General features: G+C 40.5%; 2 protein-coding genes across 2 annotated transcripts in view; one reads left to right on the top strand and one right to left on the bottom strand.

Moving 5' to 3' along the window:
- Nucleotides 1-10,373, bottom strand: part of eipr1 (EARP complex and GARP complex interacting protein 1) — a 49,411-nt gene extending 39,038 nt beyond the window's left edge. Inside the window, exons 1-3 of the mRNA XM_079633101.1 lie at nt 10,159-10,373; nt 9,593-9,676; nt 3,648-3,780 (exon numbers count right to left, since the gene is read on the bottom strand). Of these exons, the coding sequence (XP_079489227.1) occupies nt 3,648-3,780; nt 9,593-9,676; nt 10,159-10,200 (259 nt within the window). The 5' untranslated portion in view covers nt 10,201-10,373. The remainder of the gene's footprint in view (nt 1-3,647; nt 3,781-9,592; nt 9,677-10,158) is intronic.
- trappc12 (trafficking protein particle complex subunit 12) overlaps nt 10,290-13,010 on the top strand; it is a 40,174-nt gene continuing 37,453 nt past the window's right edge. Inside the window, exons 1-2 of the mRNA XM_079633067.1 lie at nt 10,290-10,515; nt 11,800-12,947. Coding sequence (XP_079489193.1) covers nt 11,820-12,947 — 1,128 coding nt within the window. The 5' untranslated portion in view covers nt 10,290-10,515; nt 11,800-11,819. The remainder of the gene's footprint in view (nt 10,516-11,799; nt 12,948-13,010) is intronic.

The raw sequence follows: 13,010 nt of genomic DNA, 5'->3' as shown, positions 1-13,010 counted from the left end.
AGACACAGGTGGAGGAAGAATAACTAATCAGGGACTAAGAAGAACAGGCGCAGACAAGACAGAACATAACTGTGACACATTCTATGAAGATAATACACATAAGATCAGTTTTACTGTATACAAAATGAAAAGAAGAAGAGAAGATCTGTCTTCAGTATTACAGGATTATTGAACTTCATCCACCACTGCTTAACTGTTATGAAAATCACTGCAATGCACAGCCACAAACGGCTTATTGCTTTTCTAAAATGACTGTAACAGCAATAAAAGACACAATTTAAAAAAAGAATAGTTACATTTTGGTATGTAAATAGTTACAGTTAGAGTCAATGTATGGTGTAATATTCCCTAATCCACTAATGAAGCTCGGTAGATTTCATTCTGCAGGTCTTTTTTCCTTGTAAAGCTGTTGAAATGCCTGTCACTGGTGTAGTGGAGCACACGCATATGGGAGCATCGATATCAGCGTGGTTCTCAGATCAGATAATTCAGCGCTCAGCGCAGCATAAGGTGGCGGGCGGGGGTGATGATCGAGCCAGACTCGGTGCCGCCCGGCTACTCCATTAGCTTGAATGTCACGGTAATTACATTCCTCTTTTGAACTCCACTATGACATCTTGCACATTGGCCTCATCATAATGAAGATCGAAGGAGAAATGAAAAAAAAAAAAAGTCTCAGACTTTTTTCAGACTCAAACTCAGACAAGAAATGTTCCCCCCTATGAGAACTGTCAGTAACCAGCCACGGGCGTCAGTCTTATAAACACGGATTTAATTAAAATTTTCACTTTCAATTGTTTCGTCATGTTTGTGTACGATTTTTAATTGCCTCGAGGCGAGTGCAAGAATGTGCCATATATTGCGTTAACAGCCTGTGTGACATGACTGTGTGAGTGAACTCACAGCATATACAACCACATATAAAGTAGAGTCTTTTGTGAACTGTCACCCACAACGAAGCAAAATTATTAACAAACAGAAAATCAAGTACAAAGCACTTGTAGCGGAAGAAAGCAGTGGAATCGTAAATGAAACATTATGTGCACAACTTGTGAGTATTTTAAGACAAGAATCCAAATCAAGCCATTACATTTTAAGACATCACAGTCATGCTTGTGATAAAAAGGCTGTTCTAAACAGTAGACAGCTAAATTAAGTTGCCATATAAGATATCGGGCCCTATTTTAACGATCTGAAACGCAAGTGTCAAAGCGCAAGTAACTTTGTGGGCGGGTCTTGGGTGCTGTTGCTATTTTCCCGGCGGGATAAATGCCTCTTGCGCCCGACGCAAATCTAAAAGGGGTTGGTCTGAAGTAGCTTCATTAGTCATAGGTGTGGTTTGGGCATAACGTGAAATAAACCAATCAGAGCGTCCTCTCACATTCCCTTTAAGAGCCGGCGCGCTTGTTCCATGGCGGATTGCTATTATAACGGCGAATTTTCCAGCGCTCGCCAGGAGCGATTCACAGCCGAGGAGACCGACGTTCTCGTCAGGGCCGTAAAACACAGAGAAGTGACATTGGGGATGATGGGAGAAACCCACACAAATTAGCTTCGGTTAAACAGGCGTATAATAATTTGTGCAAATGTGTAATCTAGATTTTTTTATCTAGATAGATTTATTTCACATCTTCACGGACACAACAATGATTTCCCTCGTGTGTTAATATGTTTCCTTGTAATAATGTATGATTTGCAAAAATGAAAACTGCTGCGTCTGTTTAGATTAGAGAATCAAAGTGTATGCGCGTTGTTCACACGCTACATTATGACCAAGCACGAGCCCTTAAAATAACATATGACTAACGCGCAACGCGCCACTCTCTTTAGACTGGGTTTCTCCTGGTCAGTGGCGGAATTGCTTTCTAAAACTGCACAATATCACCAGGGCAGTTTTGCGCCGGAACACTCTCCTCTTTGCGCTGAACCGCCCCCGCGAGCGCAAGTTCATTCCCTAATTTACCGACGTGCGTCTGTGGAGGGAAAAGTCCGCTGTGCGCGGGTGCAAAATAGGAATGATACATGCATCGGTGTACAAAGTCAATTGCGCTGGGTGCAAGATATAGGGCCCATCATGTTTGATCAAAACATAAAAAAGTGAATACAGGTCATTTTGAATTTAAAGAGGACCTGTTATGCTTTTTTACATGTTCGTCTTTCTTTAGTGTGTAATGTTGCCTGTTTGATCATGAAAAAGCTCTGCATAGTTACAAAGCACAAAGTCCCTCCAGCGGGAGTTCTTCTTTATATCAGTGTCAGTGTTTCTGAACTCCTCAAACGTCTCCATTGTAGTCTTGAGTTTCTTCCGGGAACGAACACGTCACAATATTCCTCATTTAAATTATTAATATGCAGAATAAAGGGGCGGGGCCTGTTTGCGTTAGTTAGTAGTGTGTTGAAACTGGCGGTTATGGTAAGGAGCGGGACATTTCCAATACACTCTCGAAGCTATTAACCAATCACAACACACTGATCCAGCCGACCAATCAGAGCACAGTGTGCTTTTTAGAGGGAGCGGCTTCATAGAGACAGGAACTAAACAGAGCGTTACTGACAGACTGGAGCTGCGTTCCAGTCCAAAATTGTCATGCCCTTCAGTTGCTAACTTCCCTCCGTCTCGTTCACTCGGATGTAAGTCATTGCTTACGTTACACAAGTGCCACTACTGGCGGAAACTGCAATGGGCTGAACTGGAACGTCCTAAGCCATATGACTCACTTGGAATCAGCTATGGAGTTGATTTATTATTTACAATTTATTTTCCCTTTAAGAATTTGTTTAATGCAGCATCCAAATGTATATAGGTGTGTTTGGGTTGTTGTAAATAAAAAAAAATATTTAATAAATATATAATAGAGTTGTTTGTTGTGGTGGTGGTTAGACGAGATCTGTGGTGACGTCACAACCGTACTGCATTGTGGTATATATGGAGCTGCCGTAAGTGTACATATGAAGTAGACTCGCTCCCTCTGTCAAAATCGAGGGTCTGTCCAAATAAACTTCCCTCGTCCACTTCCCGAAGTGGAACGCACTTCAAAATGGCGGCAGGGATTCCCCCGAGGGGAAGTGCTTAGGGAAGTTCACAAGTGCGTGTCTAAAAGTGGACTGGAACGCAGCCTGGGAAGAGTAGAGCAGCAACAATGGAGAATATGAGAAAAATAATGTTTTTTTTCATTCAACCATGAAAACCTGTTCTAGTAGAGCCCAAAAAAACAAAATCAAGACTTTGTAGAAGGGGAAAATATGGCCTCTTTAGGAGTTCAAACATGTCTGTCTCTTGCAAGTTTTTCTACACTTTAAAAAATAAAAGTTTATAAAAGGGTGTTTTCACATAGATGCCATAAGAACAAACAATTTCGGTTCCCCAAAATAACTTTCAGAGAGCAGATGTTAAAAGAACCATGTTTTTCTTAGTGTGAATAACTTTTTATTAATCTATAGAACTATAAAGAACCTTTTGAGCATTTGAAAGGTTCTGTGGATGTTAAACTTTCTTCATGAATCCACAGATGCAAATAATGATAACCTTGACTTTTAAGAGTGAGTATAGTCATTTCTATGATCGGTTGCTCAAAGTGAACATCTACAGGCAGCCTTAAAACACAAACTATGCGTCTACATGTCGTGGGAGGAAGAGAAAGACTCACTCTTGTTGTAGCAGGTGGTCAGCACTGCCTTGTCTGCAGGGCTGCCGCTGATGTGCCATATCTCACCAGCATCGTGCAGGAGCACGCTCTTATTAATCATATTATTCTCATCATCAAAGTCAATGATGTGTATCTGCGGAAGAGAAAAGAAAAGCACAGCTTTGAGGAGTGTCCTGATGGCAGTTAAAAGAGCTGGGACTTCACTCGCAGATATTTACTTTAATATGACAGGAAATGAAATCTCAAACACCTTTTAACTTCACACACTCCTGACACTGATTTCCCAGCTTTTATTTCAACTTTGAAGTGACTGCATCTTTTGAACTTATGTTAGATGCATAAAAGTTACGCAAAGCATCACACATTATTTTACTGAGAGACCGCAGGTGCACTGTGGGTAATATTCTGCAGAGCTCTTAAAGCTACAATATGCACTTTTTTTTGCCGCTAGGGGTCGCCAACCTCTTACAATAACAAAGGCGTAGATTGATGACGCATAAGCATTAAGCAGAATTATGGAACTTGTCGTCAAGCTGATGATCTAATCATGTTTATGGATGAGTGAGTACATTGATGTTTTTATCATGACTGTGGTGTGAAGCAGGGCGCGATTGCTAATGAGAGACAGATATCAGCGCCACACGCGAGTCCCGCGGATATAAAGGAATGAGGATATTAATCTACCGAACCCGCAAGTGCTGAATAATACTCACACAGGGCAGATTATTAGATGAATGAAACTTGTGAGGTAACGCAGCGCTGTTTCACTGTCTACACTATCACACTAAACTGCATTTGAATGTGTTGAGAGTTATAATGTTATTCTATTACCAGTAAGCTTGATCAACATTAGAATAACATACTGATCATATTCTAATATTTCTCATGTTGAGCTATATAACATTGACTAGTTGTATGTACATTTGCTCACCTGTCTAATAAAGTACATGCAAGAGTGGCGTCTCTGTCAAGTCAAAGTTTGTCGCGGACGCTAGCTCTCGGCATCTAGAAAATGCCACGCTGATATTGATCCTCGTTTTAGTTCTCTTTTTGTCACAAAGTCTGCTTGCCATGGTCCATAATGTTTGAGCGAAACAACAACAGTGTGAGCGTGCCCGCTAGACGTTACGCAGTTGTCCACGTCTGTCGCCATGGTTACTATGACAGAATGAGCGGAAACCAGGGATAACGCGGATATTACGTCATTGACAGGAGACAAGTCACGGCCACTATTTAAAATTGGAATTTCTCTGAAATTAAAAATCTTTGGGAACTTTTGGGATATTGTAAGTTCACAACTGCAGGAAATATATCACACTGTGTATATGATTTTGGGATATTTTATTACAAAAATCTTACATATTGTACCTTAAAGTAAATTTCATCAAGTGCAAAGTGTAAATTGTGTACACATCATAAAATCAGAAATACTTCCAATCTGTGTTTTTGTCCTGTTTTTCACAAAAAATATCTAAACATCCTTAAAACGAGATAAATTCACTGGGGACGCCAAAGTTCTAAATAGATATCTTGAATATTTCATTTGGATAAATACATTTATAATCTTGAGCTTAGATAAATATTCTTTTTTCTTTCTTTTTTTTATTGAGTGACATTTCAAGTATTATATATTTTATACATGCAAGATTTTAAAGCAGTATAAAGAAGTATGCATCAACATCAAGATTAACGATCAAGATTTGCTTGATTCAGGAAATATCAAATGTGAAACCTATACGATTATATTTAAAGATTTTATTGATTTAGTGATCTTATTTTATCTAGTTTACACTTTAAAATATCTAAATGTATTAAATTAAAGCAAGTTTATTCATGAATACATTTTGTACCAGCTTTACAAATTCTCCAGAAAAACATACCGGTACCTTTAATTTACATAGTCTTGTATTTTCAAAGAGTCTTTCTAATATCAAGATATCTGTTAATTTCAAGCATAAATCATTTTGTAATTGTTATATAGTTGTCATGTTGTATTTTGTGTTTGATGTGTATGGTAGACTAGAAATATAATATTGGTGATGTAATAATGATTCTCCATCTATACTGATTTTAGTATATGAATGGCATATTAACTAGCTGTATGCTAAACTAGACCAAAAGTATGTGTCTTGCTGGCCACTGACGTGAGCATGTTAGTCTGAGAAAGAGGGAGCGCATGCATACGTGAGGGCATCTCTGCCTTTCAGGCTCCTGAAAGTTGGAAAGGAAGCCATTAACCTTGGGTTGGACTGCACTGAAGGAGAATTATTAGGCAACGTTATAATTTTATGGAGGAAAGCAATACAAATAAATTCCAATGGCTGGACAGGATAATTGGAGGCGTTGGAAGGTTCTGTAATGAGTGCTGGGGTTGGAGAGACTTGCTTGTGATTTATCAGCCTGTGCTGTACTGATGCCGAGTGAATTATCACATGGGCCTCGTCTCTTGCCGTAGTCATTACGTGAAGGAGGGGTCAGGGGCTCAGGTAGGGAATGGCCTCCACTTTAGGTTCATTCATGCTCAGGGCGGTGGTAAAGTGTCATATCAGTAATGACACACAGGCCTCAGTATGTCTCTCTGCTGCCCGATGGCTGAAGGAAATGACCGGCTGTAGAGTAAGTTTATGAAGCCGAAGTCTTTTTGATCACAGCAAATAATAATTTGCTTACCATACTAATCATTTTGATACTGTGTATATGCTTAAAACAAGAAAAAATAAAAGTATTTAGCAGCTGCCAAGTGAGAAAAACATCTTAAAATCTTCCATATTTAATTTTGTACATTTTATAACCACGGTAATATAAAAGTTTGAACAGGATCATTTGCTTAATTTCAGGTACTACTTTATCTGGAATATATGTAATGCAGTTTCTTTGGGGCAAATAATGTATGATCTTATTATTATTATTAATCTTATTATATATTAATTTGTCTATTATTTTATTATTGTAACGTTTAGTCCCACGGAAGATTAAAAGGTTTGAAAAAGATATTACATGAAACAAACCAAATGAATCCACAGATGAGCAGATAACGTGACAGCGTGTGAACAAAGCAACACAAACAATAACGTTACCAGACAAAGAATGAAAGTAAATGAGGAACTTAGACATGGTGATGAACTACCTACAGACTGGTGTGCTCGTTAATGACAGGTGTGCTCGTTTCGGCAGCACTTGATCAAGAAATACTAACACTTTCTCCTCTATTCTATCTAAAAAATAAAATAAAATAAAAACTACGTTGGATTGAACTGCGACGGGTCATAGCACTTACATACTGTTGTCCTACTGCTAGTTTAATTGCTTCTATTGTTCTCATTTGTAAGTCGCTTTGGATAAAATGAATAAATGTAATGAATGTCCATGGTAACCAATGACTGGCAGGAAACTAGAACAAAGGGAACAGGTAACTGAAGAGAAAAAAACTAACACAGTCCATGAAAATGAAACTAAACACCAACAGAACTTGACATTACACCTCCCTCCCGAAAGGCGTGTCCATGCGCCTTCAACAAAGTCCAGCTCTGGAGGAGGACGAGGGGCCGGGAAAGGGCTGGAGATTAGATGTGATGGTGGCGGAAGAGACCAAGGCGGCAATGTTGGTGGGAGGAGTGGACGGTGGAAGGATCCAGGGAGGACATCGACGAGATCCTGGAGTGACCCAGGAGACGGCCATGAGGAAGACAACCCACGGCGGTAGTGATGAAGGGAGGAGCCAAGGTGGTCGTTTGAGCTTAACTGATATCAATGGCTGCGTTTACACTTGGCATTAACATGCGATCACCGTGATCCGATCAAGCAGATCGGATCATTAGGCAATCAGGACACCATGCGTTTGCATTTGTTCATATTAAGTAGCCTCTGTATCTGGATAACCGATCGGATTTCTGTTTCCTGGTTAATATTTAAATTAGGTCTGTAGTACGACACCAATAAGAGTAAAGATTATAAAAATTAAGCAATGTCCCAATTGCTTTCACTCACTCACTTTACTTTCCTGTGCAATCTCCATCCTTAAATCAAATTACGTTTTTTAAATGAAGGAATATTTCCAGAGTTGATCATACAAAAATAACCATGGTTAAGTCACATCATCGATCATCAGGGTTTAAGGTTATAACATGCAATGACTATATTAACAGAAATGGGAGATTTATAAACATTCTGAAACAATAAAAACATTCAACATTTAAAACATATTTTTTAAAAAGTTCTGCATCTGGCCATTATTTTCTGACAGCACGTGGGGAGACTGGGCGGGGGGGATTTATATGATGTCCACCTGTGAATGCAGACACTGTGGCTGGATTGCGTTTACATTACACTGAGATCCGATCACAATGCGTCCTCGACTACCTCCGAAACTGGACACGCTGATCGGATAGCATTCCGATCAGAAGCGCGTTTACACTCGTCTTTTCAATGTGTATGTGGACAACATCCAGATACAGGGCGCATGTTAATGCCAAGTGTAAACGCAGCCAATGACACTTGGAGATGTGGACGCCCAGGCAAAGTCCGTGGGACAGAGAGACCCGGTGACGTTGAGGGACTAGGAGGCCCAGGCGGAGTCCCATTGACGAACGCCCGAGGTGGAGCCAGGGTGCCGGAGGACTGCAGCGATGACAGAATGAGTGAGGGCCGTGGTGGAGCCATAAGGGTGGAGCACAGCATACTGCCCGGAGGTCTGTGAGGATGGTGGAGCGATGACTGATGACTGTGGAGCGGTGGGACAAAGGAGCCCGGAGGAGCCAGAAGGATGATGGTCCTGGGTGGAGCTGAGGGGGTGAGGAGCAAGGGTGGAGCTGATTGGTCGACGGGCCGAGGTGGAACTGAGGGGTCTAAGGAGGAGGCGGAGCCCGTAGGCGGAGCCCGTAGGCGGAGCCCGTAGGCGGATCAGGGCTGATGGTGGAGCTGAGGGGCTGGAAGGATTCAGCATAGACAGAGCCGAGGGAATGGCTGGCTGGCTAAAACATAGCAAACTGGCAGCTCCAATAGTAATGAAAAGATTTATCTTGAACTAGATTAAAAAAAATGTATCTTTAACATACATAAACCGTAATTAAACAATCTACAGTAATAATCAATTAAAAAGGATTTTATACCTGTATGATATTACGCTGTAGCCACATTGGACCAGCGGTTTCGAAAAGGAGTCTTTACTGCTGTCTTTACTTTCATTTTCTATTTGTTTATTTTAACGTTTATTAAAGTCTTTGAACATTTGCCGGTTCCCGTCTCCTTCTTCCCACTCGTGGGTGATGGGAGTATGTGGCGAACAGGACGAGGCTGAGGGCCGTGGGAGGACGGCGCGAGGCCGGTGGCGTGATTGATAATGAGCGACACCTGTGCAACGCACCGGTCTCATATCGTACCGTATCCTCTCACGGAGGAGCGGAAGCATAAAGGAGGAGCGACAGTGAAGATCGAGAGAGGAACAGGCCTGGACTTAGGTTGTGTTTTGTTATATGACAGCAGTCGTCCGTGAGGGGCTGCTGTCTTTACTTTCATTTTGTATTTGCTTGCTTTACATTTATTAAAGTCTTTGAATGTTCGCCGGTTCCCGCCTCCTTCTTCCCACAACATCTAACTGTGTTACAGTATTATTCTGTCTTCTTATTTAGAAAAAGAAAAAAAAACCTTGACATGCACTAAAACTACCACCGTGTCCTAACAAGGGCCAATGTAACAAAACAACAAGTGATAAATGCTTTCTCTTACATGTTAATCTGTGATTTGGTCCTAACCTGCCATGACAGATTCATTTAATTTGTTGTGCTGTATTTCTGTTGTATCGTCCTAGTTAGTGTATTATGACATGAATTAACAGTATATATGAAACAGACTTATTCAGAAACCTTTTCTATAGAGTCCTGCATATAGGGGTGAATTCAGGTTGATTGGGAAACTTTTTGCCATTGAGACGACTGGTTATGACTCACCTGGTTATCAAACTTGAGTGACTGTGTGCCCACTAGAAACCTGATGGCATCTGTCTCAGCTGTCTGAGCTGCCAGAGCACGCGCCTGAAAACATGCAGAGAAGACGACAGCCATGCATTAATCATACACAGCCAAAATACAAGAAAATACAATACATATCTGACACAAAATGCCTACAGCTGCTACCTACCTGCATTTTTGGGTATCATAGGACAGATGGGCTCGTGTTTTCTTGAGCACATACCAACAAAAATGTACCAAAACCATATATATATATATATATATATATATATATATATATATATATATGATAATATGACATTCATAGTAGTATGTAAGTGCTTATGCTATATTACCTTATGATTCCATACTTATACATTGTTTGTGATAGATATTTGGAACGGAACATATCTCTCCATTTGTCATGTTTAATAAAAATACATGTTTAATAACCATCTTATATTAAACATGTAAATATCAGTGAAACATATGTACCACCAGTTCATAGTGTATCTATATAAGATAGTTGTGTGTAAGAATGAAAAGGGTAAACAGAGCTACAGTACCTGAAACTCCAGGCCATAAATAACCGGTGCATCATCCTCCATCTTCAGTCATTCATTTATTCATTTAAGATTTAATTCAGAGTAAAACATTCTCCTGTTTATCAAATACTAATGACATGTACAGCAGTTCCGCGAGAGTAAAATGAAACGTACGGAAACGGCGTACGGAAACTAACGTAACACTGTTCTCTGTGAGTTCGTACTTTGTGTTGTCCGAACGGAAGTGTGTTCGAGAATACCAGTTTCCTCCGTAGCGCAGATGTTTGACACCTTTCGCACACCGTAGGGTTCTCTTCTTACGTCAGTGCGCATGCGTGTGTTTACAGTGCTGTCATCACAGCGTTCATTTCACTGAAGGTAAAATCATGTTTTTACTGTTTTATCATAATGTAATTTTCTCTCTGTGCGTAAGTATTGTGAAGAATATGACGGTCTCCCAAATGTCAAGTCAACAGTTGTTGTATTTTAGTCTACATTCATCATGTTGTTGCTACAGAGCTCTTCAAACATGCATGCAGTGTATTATTGATAAACTGTTTTAATCATGATTATTTTGTACAAATTTTCTCCTCCAGAATGTTTGGATTTCTATCATTATTTATATAATGAATCAATAAAGGTCATTTGACATTCTGTAATTCGTATTATTTGGAAACGAAAAAGTCTTAACTTATTTGTCAAATCATATTTCTCTATGATTTTTGATATTATCAGTAGTGCGATAAATTAATGTTTACATAAATATTGTTTCACAAACTCCAGCGAAAAACGAGAAGTAGAATAGATATAGCAAAATATCTTGTGCTATATGAATATGAGAAGAAACTAGATAAACACAGAATGACCTTGTGAAAAAGAAGTGTGCATTGAATGTAAACAATTTATTTGTGCTTTCATTGTAATTCAAATCTGTATTTTGTGTTGTCTTTTTTATTTTATTTTGTAAAAACTGTACAATATAATATTAATGAAATTCCTAAAGAGAGTACACTTCCATTACTGTTTCTTAACATAGGCTGCTTAAATGAATATTTGGTGAAAATATAGCATAACAAGATATTTATAAGCTTTTTTTTTAGGCTGGTCATTTTTTACCACAAGTGTGACGGTGGGTAAAAAATTTAAAGTAAAAAAAAATATCCCCAAAACATTGAGAAGTGGTTATACCCAGTGTGAGCAAAGTCAGCACGTTTTATTCCAATGCGATATAGCATTAACCTTTGGGGATATTTTAACAACAAAACATAAATGTACTAAAAGTGCAACAAATGTGCCATTACATTTTTAAAATATTTGTTTAATATATTTAAATACATGACATACTTTAAAAATAGTATATTTTATTAAGTACATTTAGCTGTGCACTATTTTAAAGACAAAAGGAGTAAATATGACATATACATTTGTAAAAACACTCAGCAAATTGCATTTAATACATTTAAACTACAATTCATTTTCATTAAATGGTAAATATCATGCAGTTAAGTGCCTAAAAACATTAAGCTAACACTTAAGTAAATATTATATCTGTAACAAGAATGCTAAAGTGTACTTCATATTCACAAGGGACTATAATTTTTCTTTTAGCTATTTAGCCTGATTGATTGATTTATGTGTGTTCTGTTTGACTGGGAATGACAGGGAAGATCCAGGCTGGAGTCATGGACAGCAGTGAAGGTCCATCTCAGAGGCCTGTTACTCTGGATATAGATGGAGAGACGCCAGAAGCCTCTGTCCCGCCCCAGACTGACCCAACAGAAGCGTCTTTCCAAGAGGAGAGCATCGACCTGGACGCCGAAGCGTTTGTTTCCCCACCGGACGACAGCATTCACTCGGAGAGCTTAATAGACAAGCTGAATGACCAGATGATGGAGAGCGTGATGATCTCAGACTCCCCTAACAGCGAGGAAGAGGACGTCGTTCCCATCGACTCGCTTTTGGGGCGGAACGAAGACCAGGACGCGCTTTTGTCCAAAACACCGGATGACGATACAGAAGAACAAAAGGATGACGACACTGCTGAACATGAGGACACATCGGAGCCTTTACTGGATGAAGAGAGCGAAGAAGAGAAGATTGCACAGGCGGATGACAAAAGGGAAATTGATCCTCAGCACGACCCAAACCCAAAGGCTCCCGAAGTTCAGGAATCGGGACTTGAGGTGAATACGGATACGTCCCCTAAAGAGGAGCCTATCCCGGTGTGTACTATCTTCAGCCAGGCTGTGCAACCCAAAGCACAAGCCCTGATACCTGACGGCTTTCAGCCAACGCTAGTGAAATCTCCGAGCTTCACCATCGGCAGCACAGACACCCCCAACAAACTCATCCCTCAAGTGTGCCAGCCCAGTCCCAGCCTCAGTAAGTTCTTCACGGATAACTGCGGGGTCAACCCCGCCTCGGACTTCTTCGATTCCTTCACCACGTCCTCCACCTCTTTCATATCCATCAGCAACCCGAATGCGGAGTCGGCCAAGACTCCAGATTCTCCGTCGGGCCCCGGGCCTCAGGAAGCTGTGCCGACCAGCGCGTACTTCACCCCGGTCGAAACAAAACCGGCAGAAAGTCCCGCGGAGCCCGCGAACAAACTCCAGGCCGTGTTCTCGAGCGGCGACGACCCCTTCGCAAGCGCTCTGATCACCAGCGATCTGGATAAGCGCTATGACGCCTGGCTTCCCTCAGACGACACCAGGAAGGTTCTGATATCAGTGGCCACACAGCAGATCAGCCCTGCTCAGATAGACCGAGAGCAGCTGGCCATGCCTGGACTCAAGTTTGACAACCTACAGGTCAGTGCAGTTTCGCAAAACTACATTTTCAAATTTCTCATTTGAACATTCTGCTAAATGGAA

The sequence above is a fragment of the Phoxinus phoxinus genome (assembly GCF_949152265.1).
Source record: "Phoxinus phoxinus genome assembly, chromosome: 13".
Taxonomy (NCBI): Eukaryota; Metazoa; Chordata; class Actinopteri; order Cypriniformes; family Leuciscidae; genus Phoxinus; species Phoxinus phoxinus.
The sequence above is the reverse complement of the archived record's forward strand: the minus strand, read 5'-3'. Positions and strand labels throughout refer to the sequence as shown.